General features: G+C 48.8%; 1 protein-coding gene across 2 annotated transcripts in view; it reads left to right on the top strand.

Moving 5' to 3' along the window:
• Nucleotides 1–11,627: 11,627 nt before the first annotated feature.
• The window catches only part of HIPK2 (homeodomain interacting protein kinase 2), a gene marked incomplete at its 5' end in the record, with an annotated part of 103,648 nt that continues 97,219 nt past the window's right edge, over nt 11,628–18,056 (top strand). The window contains one exon of one of the 2 annotated variants that reach the window (XM_084229337.1): nt 11,628–12,711. In XM_084229337.1, the coding sequence (XP_084085463.1) occupies nt 11,630–12,711 (1,082 nt within the window). The remainder of the gene's footprint in view (nt 12,712–18,056) is intronic. The other variant, XM_084229336.1, reaches the window with a different exon arrangement.

The raw sequence follows: 18,056 nt of genomic DNA, 5'->3' as shown, positions 1-18,056 counted from the left end.
GAGCAGCCTCTGCGGACGTTGGACTAAAAGGACCGTTTGGGGGTCAGGAGATAGTCTGAGCCTACGTGGAAAAGACTGACGTGAGGCTCTTTCCACACCCGTGTGGACCTGAACAGAGAATGAGCTTTGCCAGCCCTCACCACCCCGCGCCCAGCGTTTAAACACCCGGGTTCTACTGCAGCAAGCATGTTACACTCAGAATCAGATCTAGACACTTCCCTGACTCTTTCCCATTTTGGTCTTACTGATATGTTGGCGCCATTCTCTTCTATACCAAGTGACCACCGGCACCCTCTGCAGATGCCACAGGTGCCGTCCTGGGCTCACCTGCACAGCTTACCTGCACAGGCTCACCTGGATGCACCGTAACATAAACTTAGGCAGAAATTAATTTCAAAAGAATCACGTTGCTTTTGCCTGTTTCTATATATAATATTTACTCATCGAACTGCCCTCATAAGTCCTTTGAAGCAAGATATAGGGAAATCACAAAGCGAAATATCTTCTCTCCATGGAAAGAAAAATGAATAGAGTTCCTTTGGAATATCATGACTAAATTATCCTGAGAAAATTATCCTTTAGTAAAATGCTTTAGATTTCTTTAAAGCCTATTATTATGGGTGAATTGTGCCCCTCCCCCGAAACTTATACTTTGGCTTTTGTTTTTCCTTTAATTGAGGAAACACTGGCTCACAGCGCTGTGTGTGATTCAGGGGGTAGGTTCACACTTCTTCTAAAACTTTACGTGATTTCCTCGCCCCCATACCTGCAGGTGTGGTCTTATTTGGAGGCATTTTCCCTAGAGGTCATCAGGTGCAGTGAGGTCATTCGAGGGGGTCCTTAACCAACATGACTGGTGTCTGTATCAAAAGAGGAAATTTGGTCACAGACACCCAGAGAGGGGGGATGGCCGGGAGACACATGAGACAGCCCTCCATAAACCAGGGGGTCCCAGAACACCTCACAGTCCTTAGAAGGAGCCCTCCAATAGCTTGATCTTGGACTTCAGCCTCCCCAAAACTGGGGACCACACAATTCTCTGATTTTAGCCCCCCACTTTGTGTACTATGCCCCTGCTGCCCTAGCAAAGGAATATGCCTGTGATCAAAGGTTTTTCTTTAATCGGGGTACTTAATTAATGTACCTGTTATTTTTAATAGGAGTCTTGAGCTTGTTTCTGTACAACTCCTTGTACAAATCTTTTCACTGATTCCACCCATTTTCTTTTCTTTTCTTTTAAAGATATATTTATTTATTTATTTATTTATATAAGCATTGGGTATGGCCAGAACCGTGGGAGGGTGAGAGAAATCACCAGAGCCAGAGCAGGGAGCAGAACAGGCAGACTGACGAAGTACATTGCTGAGGGGAGCAGCGGGCACGGCAGGAGAGGTCTGCGCACCATGTGGGACCCTCACTGGCAGCCGGGGATCGAACAGACGCTGCAGAGGCACCGGGCAGCTTTGCAGCCCAGCGCTCAACCACTGCGCCACCGGAGAGGCCCCCAACCCATTTTCTTGAGAAAGAAACTGAAATGTGTCCGTATCTATGTCATTCTTTTTTTTTTTTTTTAAGATTTTTTAAAATATATTTATGCATACAAGAGCTGGGGTGTAGGCCAGATGTGCGGGGGGTGAGAGGATTCACCAGAGACAGAGTGGGGAACAGAACAGGCAGACTGACTGAAACACACTGCTGAGGGGAGCAGTGGACGAGACAGGAGAGGTCTGCTGTGCCATGTGGGTAGCTCCCTGGCTTGGGCTTGAACTCGTGCTGCAGTGGCTGCGGACAGCTTCACAGTGCTCCCTGCGCCAGCAGGGAGGTCCCTCATTCTTTACTTCACCAGAACTCGACTGAGCTGGTAATGTCAGGTGCTTGTGAACACATGGTGATGTGGCCTGTGGAGCACGAATTTATGAACCACGTGTGCTTGTCCACTGCAGCGAGAGTCTGGGCATCCACAGCGACTGACGGTACAGTCCAAGGCAAGAGGGCAGATTCAAGAAAGTCTAATTAGCTTAAAGCTGTTATGGGTGAGGTCAGCCTGTCTCAGAAAGCACAGTGTGGACGTCTGAACACGGAGAGGGGCTGTTTTTGACAGCTGAGCCTGGAGGTAGAAAGATATGTGGGGAGTTGGCAAATAGTAGGAAAAGGATGTTTTCCCAGCTGACCAAATTCAGCTTATGGTAGAATCTGCAGATTCAAGGACGATGATGTGGAAGGTTCTGAAAGTCCTTAAGAGAATCATGTTTCTTGGAAAAGCAAAGGGCGTAACATGGCACGTTGGGTGCTCGCCCCAGGGGAACGCCCCTTTCTCCCTCCTGACTCTTCCCGGCCAGGCCCAGTAACTCTTTCTCTTGTGATTCTCCTGGATCAGCCCTTAATTGTGTTTATCATCAGTGATCCTCACTCTTCCCTGTGACTCTGCACTGCCATCCTTGGGCTATTTGACAGTGCCTGTGCCCCCAGGATTACCTTATTTGCCATCTGCTCTACTTTGACACCATTTCTCCCCGGAAACAGCTTTATCCACACGGATTCCATCTTTATCTCGGTGTTGATAACAGCCCTCGGGTCAGCATCTCTGGCTGGGACCTTTTGCCTGTTCTCCTGTCCTGTTTTTCCTCTTGGGGCATAGAGAACAATCCCCCACCAACATCACCACCACCACCACCACCCCCTCCTCCACGTGGTCACAGATGCCTAGAATGGAATCTGTCCAAACCTCAGCGCTCCGCATCCTCTCTGTTCCCGCAGCCGCCAGCACCCGCCCTCTCAGCCCCTTGGGGATATGTGTCTTTAAGTTCAAACTCTCTCCCTTCTGATATATTTTCACTGTCCTGCTGCTCTTTGTTTAACAGTATTTTTGGCTTCATCCCTTTGTCTTTGGCCTCACGCGTGAACTTGTTCAGGGTCACCTCTGCCCCCTCAAGCTCGGCCATCCTATTGATTTCCATTTTCTCTTCAAAATGGTTTTTCTTCATCCAAGACTCAACTCAGAAACTGGGAACTAGATGCTGATGGCCTGTGACCAGCAGCTCCAGACACTTTAACTTTACAAATTAAGCAATTCCTGGCCTCAGAGTTGCAGTATTAATGGTTCAACATTGACTATTTCAACTTAGATATCCCATCAGCCCCCGTCATTCAGCTAGTCGTGATCCCAGGACACCCCACTCCCCGGCCCACCACCATCACCAAATAAGCAATAATCAAATACCCATTTTCCTGCCGTCCTCTGTGGAACCCTGTTCCTCTTGGTCCCCCAGACAAACGTGATCCCCCTCTCTCTGCCCTTACGTCCCATCTGTCAGCGTGCCTCGCCTTTTCTCCTCTGGAAAGAAGAACGTTCTTTGTTTCTGCTCCTTCCTTTCAGTTTTCTCCGGCAGTTTCTTGGTGCAGAGCCTCCTTTCCTGCCCCTGGGCTGTGCGACCCCCAGAGCATCTTACCTGAAGCCAAGACTGTCCCCTGGCCTCGGGGCCTCTGCAGCGCGAGCTCACCTGGTTAAGCAGGTCGGCTTGTTCTCTGTGAGACCGTTGGAGGGTGGTGCTTCTCGGATGTCATCTCAGAACACAGGGACGATGGGTGACTGGGCCCATGCTTGGGGTGTCCGTTAGTGCCCCAGGTGGTGGGGATTCGAGCATGCTCCCTGCTTTATGTCCGTCTCCTCCCCCAGGTTAGTTTTCATCTTTCCCTCGTTTGTGTACCCACCTCCTCGTTTGGTGCCTCTAAGTCCGGGAACCCAAGGAGTGACACAGAACAGTTACCAGCCCAGACTGGGGCGCCTTAGTTCAAGCTTAGCCCATTGGTGGGAGCAAAGTGACCTCAGACAACCCGTGGTCTCCCTGTGCTCCATTTACTCACCTGCGAGCCAAGGAGAGAAGATTACGTCTCCCTGACGGTTGTGGGGTGGGAGCTCCTGGCTTGACACCGGGAGCGAACTCAGCCCCTCCACAGTGTATGGCCTTTGTGAGTTAGGTGCCAATCACTAAGACCTGGCGAAGGCTGGAGGGAGGTGAGTGGCTCTAGTAACAGAGCTTCAAAGCAGCTTTGGGGCTTTAAAAATTACTTGGGGTCCCCCCCTGGTGGCTCAAGGAGTTAAGTCTCAGCACTGAGAAGCTCCCCGCAGCCTCTGCGGCACGAGTTCGATCCCCAACCAGAGAGCTACCCACACGGTGCAGCAGACCTCTCCTGTCTCCCTGCTGCTCCCCTCAGCAGTGTATTTCAGTCAGTCTGCCTGTTCTGTTCCCCACTCTGTTTCTGGTGAATCCTCTCAACCCCTCCCCCCTGCACCTCTGGCCTGCACCCCAGATCTTATATGCATAAATAAATAAATCTTTAAAAAATAATAAAATAAAAATAAGAATTACTTGTAGAAGACTGAACTTAAGACAAGGCAGGTGGTTATTTACTGGCCTGTCCTTGTTAGTGTACCACTACTATGTAAATGTGCCTACCTGTTGTCTCCAAGCAAAGCCTGAGCTTTATGAGGACAGAGGCCACAGTGCCAGCCACTCTCCACACCCTCCCACCCCCAGGTAGCATGATCCAAAACACTCCCTCAGTCTTTCAAAGCACACCTCATCTTTCTCATCCCAGCTCAAATCTTTAACTCACCTACAAGCCCTTGCTACCACCACCCATGTGATTCCTGCCTCTGAACTCTGTGGGGTTGACCTTGGCACCAGGCTTCTATTGGCACCAGTTGCCACTGGTCCTTTTCAGTTTCCATTGAACTTGGAGACCCCTGGAGATGTTAAGCTGCTTTAGGGCCTGCCACTGTCTGGGACATCTTTGCCTCCCTATTCTGTCTTTCTTCTAGAGAGGACCCTTAAGGCAGATTGGATGATAGACTGTATTTTGAGTTTTTCTCTCTTCCTTTCAAATGCCCAGGGCTGCAAACAGTACTATCTTTACTGTCATAGTTGACAAAAGAATGCTGCAGGGCCGGTGTTGATCCCAACATGTGCTCAGGTGGAACATACTAGGCATTTAACATTACACAACTCAGATAAACAGACCTATTAAAAACGATGTAAAAGCCCCGTGGACTCTTAACTCACACTATTTTTGGAAGTGTGGCTTTTAGAGATGGGCTATCTGAAATTATCTTTACACTACTTGTGAAATATGAACTTGATAAGCAGGATGATTATCTTTAAAATGTTAGGAATGTTGTTTCATTTGTCAATGAAGGCTTTTTTTAGTACTTTTCAGCCTCCCTCCCTCCCAAAGGCATCAGATTAAGATATCATACAGGGTAAGCAACGATTATTCAGATTAACCCTTTTCTACGTGTTTAAAGTGTCCACTCAGATGTGTATTTCTAATACTCTAGGTATAAGAATTAGTCCTTTGATTTCTTGATTATATAAAAAAAATAAAGATCTGTAGCTTCAGTACAACACTCATTTATATAGTAGACACCTATGTCCTAAGGATTTTAGCCAGAGGGTTAGTGATCCCTTTTTAACTAAGGTGTCTGATTTGTTCTCTTAATTATATAATCTATGTCACATCTGCCAAACCAAAATGGAACTTTTTGTACCAGTAAAAATGGTGCCACTATTTTATTTACAATTTTCTCTCTTGCACTGGTAGAATTCAGTAAAACTGAATTCATTTTAATTTTTTAATCATAGTTGAACCTTCGCTCATTGCTGTAGTTTCACCAGAGTCTGATCTTCCAGTAGATAATGTTTGAGTGGTGAAATGAAAGGAAATGTATTCAGATATGAAGTAACTTTCAGTTCATCTAATTGTGAAATATAAAATTATGAAGAAACTTAAGCTAATAAGTGGAAAGAAATAAACAAAATGACTAGACTTTTAAAAGTCTAACAAATGACTTTTAAAAAAATCTTAGGAAGATCATGAGGATTTTTTTTCAGCTATTCTTTTTGTTTTCGGTGGAAAAAATTACTAACACTGAAGAAATGGATTTCGCGTTAAACCATTAATACAGTCACAGAATGACATGGGTTAGAACTTCTGGGGCCCGGGTTCAATTTTTATCATAGGAGCTTAAACCTGTCACTCAACTTCCTGGTCTTAAAACCAGAGCTCTATGAAAATAACAGTGAGGGTCCTCTCATGAATGGAATCTCAGTCATGAGGGTGATTCCAGCTGTTCCAGAGGAATGAGGTTCGAAGTCAAGTGTGATAGCATTTGCGAATATAAATGGCATCTATAATAAGGCTAAGAAGCAAGTGTTTTTAAAGCAGTGTTGTGAAATGCATGTGTGTGGTTTTTTTTAATGCAAAATGAAAATTTTCATTTTGCAAAAGAGTTTAAGTGTCTTATTGCCTTTAGCATACAGGTTGTCAAAATGTACCAGATGATGGGGAGCCTGGATGTTTGGGTCAGGAAAGAGACCAGCTTTCATCTTTGTAGTAATTAGAAATGACTTTTTTACAAACGATGAACTTTAATTCTGCTAACTGTAGGATATATTTGCATGTCAATTTTATGGGGGCTATTTTTTTTTTAATTTGCTACATGCAGGGAAGAATCTATTACATATGGTTGTATGATATGATGCCTAATTTTTTAATTTGTTTTTAAGTGACTTTTTACTGATCACTTCTATCACATGTACATAAATTTATATCAGCAATATTTAAAACCAACATATATACTCTAGTTGGTGTTTATGATTTGACCTGTAGGAGACAGGAGTGGTCGGTGCTAAGGATGCTGCCTTCTAGAAACTTGAGTTCTTCCTTAGGGTGACTTGCTTTGCTGTCCATCATATGAAAGGACCATCTTGTCAGGTGTCTTCTTGGGAGGCTCCTCAGGCTTGTGTGGGTGGAATGATCTGGGGTGGCCCCCATAAGGACCAACTGTGATTATTGCAGATTTATCCTGCAGACATTTCCCAAGCCCTTCAGACTGCTCCCCAAAGACTTACAACCCACCCGGTGACACTGTAATAGGATCGAAGACTCTCCACAAAAAAAGGAGCAAAATCCACTTTCACTTCCAAGAGCCAAATACAAAGGGCAGAGATGACTTAATAAGCAGTTGCGATTTGGCCATGGGATAAAACTGAAAATGTCCACTGAACCCCTGCCTTTTGCAAATAAGGACAGAAGCAAATCTTGAAGAGCAGGAAGGTGAACACAGAAAAAAAACAAGAGGAAACATTTAGGTTAGAGTAGAAAACACCAGCACCTCCCCTTGCATGCCTCCCCCCTCGAGGACCTGAATATATAGGACAGAACCACCGAGAGACAGCAAAACTAATTCCAGAAAACTCCTCTGAAGTAGCACTTGGAAATAAGTTTTGTTGTTGCCTTAATTATTTTCAGATTATGCTACACAACCACCAGCAGTGTTTTAGTCCTTGTATTTTAGAGATTTTGAAAAGTATAAGTTGTCATCATGATGATTAAAGACTTCCTTTAGCTATATCTTCGAATGTTTTACTTCCCAAAGCAAAATGGCTTTTGCTGTAGAATAAAGGTAGTGGGCTATAGCTTCAACCTTCCAATTATAAGATAAATAACAACATTGTTTTATATATATATTTGTATACATATTTAACGTACATTTGTATATACACATGCACATATAAAACCATTTTCTGCTCTTTTTTAAGATTTATTCATTTATGCATACAAGAACTGGGATATAAACCAGAGGTGCGGGGGCAGGGTGAGAGGATTCACCAGAGACAGAGTGGGGAGCAGAACAGGCAGATCCACTGAAATACACTGCTGAGGGGAGCAGCAGGTGAGGCAGGAGAGGTCTGCTGCACCATGTGGGTTGCTCCCTGGCTGGGGATCAAACCTCAGTGGCTGGCGAGAGCTTGATAGCGCTGTCTTTAACCCCTGCACCACCAGGGAGTCCCCATTTTCTGCTTTTAGAGAATTAGGGCTGTCTTAGTAACTTGTGTGTTTTATGTATTTACATATTTATTTGAGAGTGGAGATTTAACTAGCCTTATCATAGTAATAATTTAGCAGCATATAAATGTATCAAATCATGACTTTTACACCTTAAACTTATACATGTTAAATGTCAATGATATCTCAATAAACCTGGGGGTGGGGAGAGAGGCTGTATCAGGAGCCGCATGTAACCTGGGAACAGTGGGGCCAGGCCAGCGTCTGAGGAGCCGGCCATGGTGCAGGACACCCCAGCCATGCAGGTCTCCTCTCTGAGTCAGAACATCTGTCACCAGAGGTAGCCAGTGATGATTTCCACATTTTATGATCCTTGGCTGGCATCCCAATAACAAATAAGTCACAAGCAATCCTCTTCCCTTCTGTAAAATTCCACTTCTGCACTCTGGTCTTTCCACCAAGACCTTTTTGAAATAGTTACAATAGAAAATAGAGCCTGACCTCCTTTATGTAACAGCATATTTCTGCTCACCCACCCCTCACCCACCCACCCACCCCAACTCCAAATGCTTGAGGGTCAAGGGGCAAAGCACAAGCTAGATACCAAAGAATAAAGGCAATGCTTACGTGGTTTGCCTTTGCAGTGGATAAGTTACTGAAAGCCAAGGCGTTGGTCAATTCTGTAGTGTTACAACATCTAGAAAAATGTGAATATTTAATACTAATAAATTATAGAGTAACTATTTTCTGTGCTGTTAGAAAATTAGGGGGAGGTTGACTTGAACAAAAAGAGCCATCGGAAGAAACAAGTAAAGTGTGGGTTCTGAATAAGCAAAACACTCTTGCAGGTAGAAGAATATATACAGATGTGTTGTTATAATACCCAGGTAGAGACTGGAGTTCAGGATTCAAACAAAAAGGAAACTTCTGTCAGATGCAGGATCGGGACCAGGATGAGGGTGGGGTTCAGAGCAGGTGTGGTATCTTCGGTTGGGGTTACCCTGGGAAATCAGCACATCCAGCCTGAAGGACAGCCAGAATAAGGCTGCTGACCCCTAGGACAGGAGCTGCCTGGCTCCTACCTTGGTTTTTCAAAGGTCTTGGTTTGGGTGGAAAAGTGTCGGCAGGTTTTTCTTTCTTCTCCAAAGTGAGGCCCAGTTCCATTGTTCTCAATCCAGAGGACTGAACTCTCCTGGAGGCATGGCCAGGGTGCTTTATTCCACTGAGTGCCTACCTGGCATATAGGAAACTCAACCTAAAATTTAGTATGTGGTATAAACTGTAGCCCTTGCCCCCAGAATGTAGCCTGATTACAGAAACGTGTAAGAAGTTAAACAGCTCGAAAATAACAATTCAGTTCAACGAGATGAGATTTTGCAAGGCAGAAATGCAGTTTGTGGCCACATGGGTGGTATATGTGATAAATGCCATAGGAACAGAGTTGGGAATGATCTCTGTGGGTTGGAATGGTCTGAAAAGAGGAGGGACCTCGATGGCCTCTCCTTTGGATAAGTTGAAAGAAAGGTGGAATGGTGTAAGAGTGCAGAGCTAGGAGGTATGGAAGATAGTCTAGAGACAGTGACTAGAACAGCTTAATTCGAGATAAAGTTTCAAGCAGGGTGATGGCGATAAAGCCAACAAGGTAATTGAAATTAAAATGTGAAGGTGTTAAGTTAGAGTCTTAACGTTCTCTTCTAGACACTGAGCAGTCATTGGAAGCTTTTGGACAAAGGGGTGACATCCTTGGAAATGCTCTGGGAAGATTAATCTGGTGGCCAAATATGGGCACATTAGAGGAAGAGAGCTCAGGTAGTCCAGATGTCTACTTGCATTTGATTTCATCCTACTGGAAATAATGATAGATGCTTTAGCTCTGGAAATGGCAGCAAGAACAGAAAGCGATGGATGCAAGAGACATTTTAAAGGAAAGAGAAATTAATAAAACTTAGCACCTTCTTGTCCATGGAAGCAAAGAAGAATTATCAACATATAAATCCACAGTTTTGCAGCCAAGTGACTAGGAGAATATTTTATGAAATGAGGATGTTAAGGATGGAGGGTGAGATGGCTCGATTTTCAGTTCAGCTTTGGAAGCCAGTCCCTGATGTAGCCAGAGGCAGAAGTGTATTACCGGAAGGTACAGGGAGAACCTGACCTGTGGTGAACACGTGGGCATTGAGTCACCTGCATAGACACAACAACTTACGCTGTTGGAATGGATGATATCTTCCAGAAAGAATGGAGACAGAATGCTGGAAATTCCAACATTTTAAAGGAGGAAGAGGAAGAGGAACCTCCCAAGCACAGAATGTGCAGTCAAACACTAGCGGAGGAGGTTGCAGATTGACAGTAGCACAGATAAGAGCTCCAAGAAGGAAGCTGTGGTCAGCAGGATCAGATGTTGCAGAGCCGTGAAGGAGAATAGGAGCTGCAAAGAGGCCATTGGATTAGGCAATTGCCTTTAAAGAACACAGTCCTACAGTGTGTGGGGGGAGGAGGGGGGATTAAGGAGTGACCTTGAAGAAAAGGAGTAAGAGTTTAAGCCACTGATTATAGGTTCGAGAGGGCCATGGAGGTGAGAAAAAGGAGAGATTAAAAGGGAAGAATATGGCTGTTGCTCCCTTGCCTTTGAAATTGGGAGTTGGTATGCGAACATGCATAGAGGCGGAAGGGAAAGATTGTCATTGATTCACTTGGTAAAAATACATTAAGTATCTACTAAAGACTTGGATCCAATTATCAGGGAGAAATTGGAAATTGTAAGAGAGGAGGAGGAGGAGATGGAAGAGGAGGGCTCAAGAGAATGGAGGAGCCTTTAGTCGAAAGGAGAGCTGCCTCTTCCTCTGAGACTGCAGAGACCAGAGGATTCAGGTCGGTGTCAGCTCTGGAATGCTTTGCAAGAAAGAGACTGGGGTGGGGAGCTAGGCTGCTGACCTCAGACGTGTGGCCAGGAAGGTGGATCATCTGCTGAGCGAGAGGGTGGACCAGCGTGATGTCTGATGGGATGAAAGGGAAAATGATAAACAAGCCCTCTCAGGAATCTGATCCTGGAGCCAGAGGCATGATCCTTAGGCTGGCTGCGCACCAGAGGTGCCCCCAGAACTCCACTTGGCTTGAGGTTCTGAAAGAAATGTTTCCTAGCTGCTGTTGAGAAGATGGGAGTGGGGGGTCACCCTTAAGGACTCATCCTGGTCTTCCATGTTTCCTTACTACATTTTCTATGATTTTTTCTTTGTTTCCAGAATCCGCATGGCTATAGGTGATACAATTAATCCAGAGCTGGGGTCTTACAGATTTCTGGGGTTATCTAAATGGTGGTATGAAGTAACAGTTCTTCCAACGTAAATTGATTGATGTGTGAATTTAGCAGACAAAAATAAATGAATACACTGCTCCCCTCAGCAGTGTACTTCATCAGTCTGCCTGTTCTGCTCCCCGCTCTGGCTCTGGTGAATTCTCTCACCCTCCCGCGCTTCTGACTGTACCCAGTGCTTGTATAAATAAATAAATAAATCTTAAAAAAAAAAATCTTAACGGTACCCCAGCTTACCTCAGCAAGCATCCCACCCTTTCCTGGAGGCTGATGGGTCACCGCGCCCACCCCTAGTGACCAGAGGGCACCCCTGGGTGGGCTGGACTCATGTTCCCGACTTGCCCGGGAGCAGGAGGAAAACACTCTGAGCCACCCACACCACTGACCAGCAGTGCTGCGGGTCCTGTTGGGTTTGTGCAGGCCACGGCAACTAAAATATTTCCTTTTCCCTTCCCTTTGCTCCTAGGTATGGCCTCGCATGTGCAAGTTTTCTCCCCTCACACCCTTCAATCAAGTGCCTTCTGTAGTGTGAAGAAACTGAAAGTAGAGCCGAGTTCCAACTGGGACATGACTGGGTACGGCTCCCACGGCAAAGCCTACAGCCAGAGCAAGAACGTCCCGCCACCTCAGCCAGCCACCACAACCGTCAGCACCTCCTTGCCGCTTCCGAACCCGAGCCTACCTTACGAGCAGACCATCATCTTCCCAGGCAGCACCGGGCACGTCGTCGTCACGTCAGCCAGCAGCACCTCCGTCGCCGGGCAGGCCCTGGGCGGACCACACAACCTGATGCGTCGCAGCACTGTGAGCCTCCTGGACACCTACCAAAAATGCGGACTCAAGCGCAAGAGTGAGGAGATCGAGAACACGAGCAGCGTGCAGATCATCGAAGAGCACCCACCCATGATCCAGAACAATGCCAGCGGGGCCACGGTCGCCACTGCCACCACCTCCACTGCCACCTCCAAAAACAGCGGCTCCAACAGCGAGGGCGACTACCAGCTGGTGCAGCACGAGGTGCTGTGCTCCATGACCAACACGTACGAGGTCCTCGAGTTCCTGGGCCGAGGGACGTTTGGGCAGGTGGTCAAGTGCTGGAAGCGGGGCACCAACGAAATCGTGGCCATCAAGATCCTGAAGAACCACCCGTCCTACGCCCGCCAAGGTCAGATCGAGGTGAGCATCCTGGCCCGGCTGAGCACGGAGAGCGCCGACGACTACAACTTCGTGCGGGCCTACGAGTGCTTCCAGCACAAGAACCACACGTGCTTGGTGTTCGAGATGCTGGAGCAGAACCTCTACGACTTCCTGAAGCAGAACAAGTTCAGCCCCTTGCCCCTCAAGTACATTCGCCCCGTCCTCCAGCAGGTCGCCACGGCCCTGATGAAACTCAAGAGCCTGGGGCTCATCCACGCTGACCTCAAGCCGGAAAACATCATGCTGGTGGACCCCTCTCGGCAGCCCTACCGCGTCAAGGTCATCGACTTCGGGTCCGCCAGCCACGTGTCCAAGGCCGTGTGTTCCACCTACTTGCAGTCCAGATATTACAGGTAGGACCGTCAGCGGGCGGCTGGGACGCGCCGACTGTGCAGCCCTCGTCACTGTGGGGATGTGGGGGGGTTGGCGTGGTGGCTGTTCTCGCACCTTCGTGGCTGAGTTGGAAATCAGGACACGTGAGGCCTGAATGGCACTTAGAAGCCAAGTGAGACTAGAACCCAGTAAGGTTCTTGGCCAGAGGCGCTGGGAGGGGTTCCCAGGCTCGGGGTGAAGAGCAGAGGTAGCAGGGGGCTTAGGTGCTCGTGGGGGCGCAGGGTCCAGACAGGCAGAGGATCGAGGGCAGGTGGAGAGCAGGAGGAATTTGCTTTGCTGCATCGGCCTGGCTGGAGCTCGCAAGGCTCCCGGAGCAGGCAGGGAGGCCCCTCGCCTGGTCAGAACCGAGTCTGTGTATGTGGGAGGAAGGACAGGTTGGGCCCAGTTGTTGGCGTTTTCCCTCCCAGATTCAGGGTTGCAAGTTTATTAAAAATTGAGCATGGTGGCGTGTATGAGACTTTACGACTCTAAGAGGCACTGCATACACAGAGCAAAACGTGAAGAACCACGGAGGCAGATTTGGGTTCTGAAGCATCCCATGTTGTCCTGTCCCGCCATCTCCCAACAGACAGGACCTGTGCGGGGATCCCCGCTTGGGACAGGCAGGAGAAGCCCTCTGCGCATGTGTTCCAGAGGCTTGTTTGCCCAGAATCCCAGGACTGGCGTCTCCCACCTCATGAGAGGGGGTCCCCCTTGGCCTCCGCACCCCCATTTCCTTCAGAGGCCCTCCCTCTGGGTGGGACAGTACCCCCTCTCTTTACCCTGAAGTGGCTGTTGCCCCACACCTGAGCAGGGGAACCCCTTCTTCCTGCTGGTGAGTGCCCTTCGGATCCTCGTGGTGTGTGTCCCCTCACCTGATCAGGCCCCTGGGGCTTCAAGGGCACAGTCTGCATGAAAGCCAACGTCTCTGTCTGACATGACGCTTCATCGCTAAACGGGTTGCGAGGCCTGTTCCCACCTTGGCCTCGGCTGCACCCAGGTGTCTCTGCACAGGGTGCGGGCACCCGCATGAGGACAGTCCGCAGTGGTCATGAGCAGGGCGGTGGGGGCACCACCTCCAGGCCACACCGATCAAGCAGGTTTTCCCACTTGTTTTCACCTCAGGGGAGAGGCAGTGGGCGGAGGCTTTTAGATCATCCATCGCACATCTGAGAAGGGTGTTTTCCGCTGCAACTTGAGAGAATGTCTGTGTCTGAGCGACCCCAGGTAGAGAATCAGGAGCTGCTCCCCGGCCTCCCCCATATCACCTGGGACCCTGGTCTACCCTGGGGCTGCTCGCTCTCAAAGGGGAGAACACTCACACACCCCTCTCTGTTTTAAACAGGACAGATGGCTCGTTCCAGCCCTGTCTCTGCCTAGGGGCGCGGGGACAGTGTGCTGGAGAGCTGCGTTCTGGAAAAGTAGCTGGTGTCTCAGGAGGGGACTGTCTCCTGGTTGGTGGTGTGGCCCAGGGTGGGGGCGGCTTGCTTTTCAGTGTTCTGTGAGGCAGGCCTGATTGTATGTGTTTTTAGAAAACAAAGCCTGTGCTTTTAGTTTAATTCTCAGCTCTGCATGAGTATCCCCGTCCAACCAGAAGGTCGGTTGTGTGGTTAACTATCAGCGGCACTGGCGTGCAAGCTTTCTGTGCCTGAGAACCACCTGGAGAGCTTAAGAACACAGGTCTCCCCAAAGTCCTGCCCCACACCCACTGCTCCAGAATCCCCAGAGGAGCACCCCCAGAGAAGCTTGCCACCCTACACATGCACGCAAGCGTGCACACACACAAGCATGCACACATATATACACACATGCACACACAGAGACACACGCACACCCTGAGGTTCACTTTGGGACTGGAGGCGACTCGTGCAGGTGCCAGGGGCCCACTCTGAGAAACACTGCCGGGGGAGAAGGGTTTCCTTGGCAGCGTCCCCTCTGAAGGGTAATCCTCTTTGCCTCGCCCTGGAAGTCCCTGCATTTCCTTCTTCTATTCTGCACTGGCGCCAGCTAGTTTTTGGAGCAAGCAGCAAATTGTTGCTGGGGTATTTCCACTAACAACATGACCAGCAAACCGAAAGCAAGACCAAATATTAAGCTCTGCTCTCAGGGAAAACAAACAGACGGGCCGTTTGGGCAAAGGATAGTTGGTGGTTAAAATGTGTAGATTTTTTGTATCTGCTCCAGGCTGTTCAGATTATTCCTGTGTAGACTTAATTTGAAACACTTAAGACTATTACTGGGACCAAAAATCTGGGGAGGCGGGGGCATAAAAATTTAGGGTGTAAAAAATGACCAGTAATCTACTTTTTCGGAATAACCTGACCACCTCCGTCTGATTCTTCAACTGGTGGAGACCACTTCAAGTTGCTCCCTAGTGGTTTGGGGGGTGAGGGTGTATTTTAATTCAGTGCAGTTCGTCACACATTCTCTGGTCCTACTGTGCGCCTACATGCGGATGTGCTGAGGGGGCCCAGGGAAGGCACCATCTCTAATCATGAGGCAGGTCCTGTCTCTCAGATTAAAAGGCGCTAACCAACTGCATCTCGTGCGATTCTGATGCTTTGTGATGGCAAATGTTAGATCACCCAGCAGACCCTCGTTGAGACTCTGAGGAATCCCTGATGAGCAAAACCAGCTCAGGAAATCCAGAGTCAACCCAAGACTTCGCCAGATGGGCCGCTCAGGGAGGCTTCCAGAGCAAGAGCTATTGAATACATTGAAGGGATCTTGAAGTAGCTCTTAAAGGAGAGGTGTGGGGGCGGGGGGAGGGGAGTGGGGACTGGGGGTACCCAGAAACCATGGAGATTGGAATAAATCCAGGAAGATGGGGGACACGATAGATAGCCGCACTGGGGAAGAGGGTGGTGGAAGGCCTGGGTCGGAAAATAAGGATCAGGTGAATGAGATCTGACAACGGAAAATTTTGACATAGGCTTAAGGGACTTGGATTTAACAATGAAGTAATTTAATGAAGTTAAGAACGTTAATGAAGTTAATCCACTGGAACGGCAGGAAAAAAATGTTGGGGGTGCCCAAGGGGAAGGAGACATTCGCAATTATTCAGAACTAAAGGGAAGAGGCTGCAGATCGTAATGGGGATCCCCCCTTAAATGGGAGCATTTTAGAGCTTGTAGCTTTGCTGAACGTTCACTGCAGGACTGACCAAAAGGAGATCTTTTTGCTTGTTTGCATTGCTCTCTTGTTCACGGGCTGATTTCTCTGAGGCTCAGTGCTGAAGCGCCACCTTATCTCAACCTGGTTTCACACACACCCTGCATCTATTGAGCAATTGGCCCTGCAGGGAGAGGCTAGCCCCAGCCCTGGCCTGTCCAGCCCCGGCCAACTGTGCTCCACCGAGCTTTCCTTGGCCATGCACCCACCAAGAGCCAGCCCCACGCCTGCATCTGGATCCCATTATGAGCAGGGCCTTTGTTTGCAAGACCTTTGGTCAGAGTTTGTGGCTCGTCTGTGCCAGGGAGCAGTTTCCTCTGGGTTGACCTTGGTCTCATGAGCCCAAACTGGGAGCCCTCTGTGATCTCCTCCCATCACCGGGGACCCAGAACATTCCAAAAGGCCACACTGTGAGTCACTTTGAACAAGGGACATAGCTCTGTAAAGCCATAAACTTATAAGTGGGTTCAGAGCTGTATAGGCTTGATCTAAAAGAAGAGCTCTAGAAACAATCTCATGCCAGGCATTAGCTTTATAAATTAGTCTTTTATTCCTAGTGGGTACCCCAGGAAAAGGTGCTAGTTTACACTTTAAGGCTATTAAGCAAAATATTCAACCCCCTGATGGTCTCTTTCACCCAGGGTAAGGGTTATAAATATGGGAGAGCTTTTAGGGCTGAAGCTTCTCTCCTGATGAGAACTAATCAGTAAGTTATCTGGCTGTTAGGTTATCTTCCATTTCCCTTACTCGTGTCTGGGACCTTGAGCTGTACCGTGAAATCATTTGAAATTAAAATTTTCTTTAGTGTGACATAATTGAAGTGGAAGCTCTGTGTGCACTTGGGTGGATCTCTGCTCAGGTGCTTCTGTATTCCCTTCACACACACACACACACACACACACACACTCATAACAAACACAGCATGAGCCTGTGTGTGACCTATTGGCCTAGGGGTGCTTGGTGACAGAAGGTGACAGCTCTCCTGGCAGAGATGCTGATGGGCACACATGCTTGTGCAGGCAAGGACACATACACACACACCCCCTCCAAAGACACTGAGACGCCAGGCGCCTTCACAGATCACAACCACCAGCTGAGCTCCCGGGTGGCCCAGAACCCAGGTGTGGAGGCCGGATTCATGCCTGGAACTTGGCCAGTGACCTGCACCGCTGCAGAGCTGCCGGCATGTCCCCCAGCCACGGACCGCAGGGCTGGCACCTCAGGCTCAAGGTGGAGACCAGTCATTTTGAAAGTGTGACCTGAGAACCCTCCAGACCTAGGCAGGGTCTGAAGGAGAACCCAGGGAGGGGGTGCCCAGCACCTGAAATATGAGATTATCGGAGAAATCGTGGAGGAAGGTGGAGAGGAAGATTCTTCTTCCGTGTTTTCTCCACCTATGCTCAGGTGTTGCAGAGCCATTCCCCAGGGCTCCTTGCTCAAGAGTGGGTGGGTGAGTGGGTGGTACAGGCAGCCTCGTGTGTGTGTGTGTGTGTAGCTCGGCTCACCTGTCCATCCCAGAACCCCACATTCCCAGTTTCTCGTGGTCTTGCCAAGTCCTCGCAGTTTTTCCCGAACCCCAGCCCAGGGCAGAGGGCACCTCCAAAGCCTGGGTCATCAGGGCCTTGTGTGCCCTTTGCGAGGGAGGCATACACCTCCCCAGACATGCCCGTTCCCATCTTGCCTCTCCACTTGTGAGGTTTCAATTTAAACCCAAGCACGGACACTGAGCTGACTCGGCGTTTAGCAGATTAGGTCCCATTAGACCTTTGCAGGAAATTTTTTTTTTCCCAAAGATTTATTATTTTTATACAAGAACCGGGGTACAGGCCAGATGCGTGGGAGGGTTAGAGGATTCACCAGAGACAGAGCGGGGAACAGAACAGGCAGATGGACTGAAATACACTGCTGAGGGGAGCAGCGGGCGAGACAGGAGAGGTCTGCCACACCATGTGGGACCCTTGCCGGCCGGCCAGGATCGAACCTGCGCTGCAGAGGCTGCGGACAGCTTCACAGTGCGGCCCTCACCCGCCTGCGCCACCAGGAGGCCCCCTTTGCAGGAAGTCAGAAGCAACTTCCCTGGCACAGCAGAGGCCGCACCCGGCGGGACGCTGGGGTGTGAGGACAGTGCCCAGCCTCCTGTCTGCCTTTCTGTCTC

Source organism: Talpa europaea (assembly GCF_964194135.1).
Source record: "Talpa europaea genome assembly, chromosome: 3".
Taxonomy (NCBI): Eukaryota; Metazoa; Chordata; class Mammalia; order Eulipotyphla; family Talpidae; genus Talpa; species Talpa europaea.
Note: the sequence above shows the minus strand (reverse complement) of the source record. Positions and strands in the feature narration are given on the sequence as shown.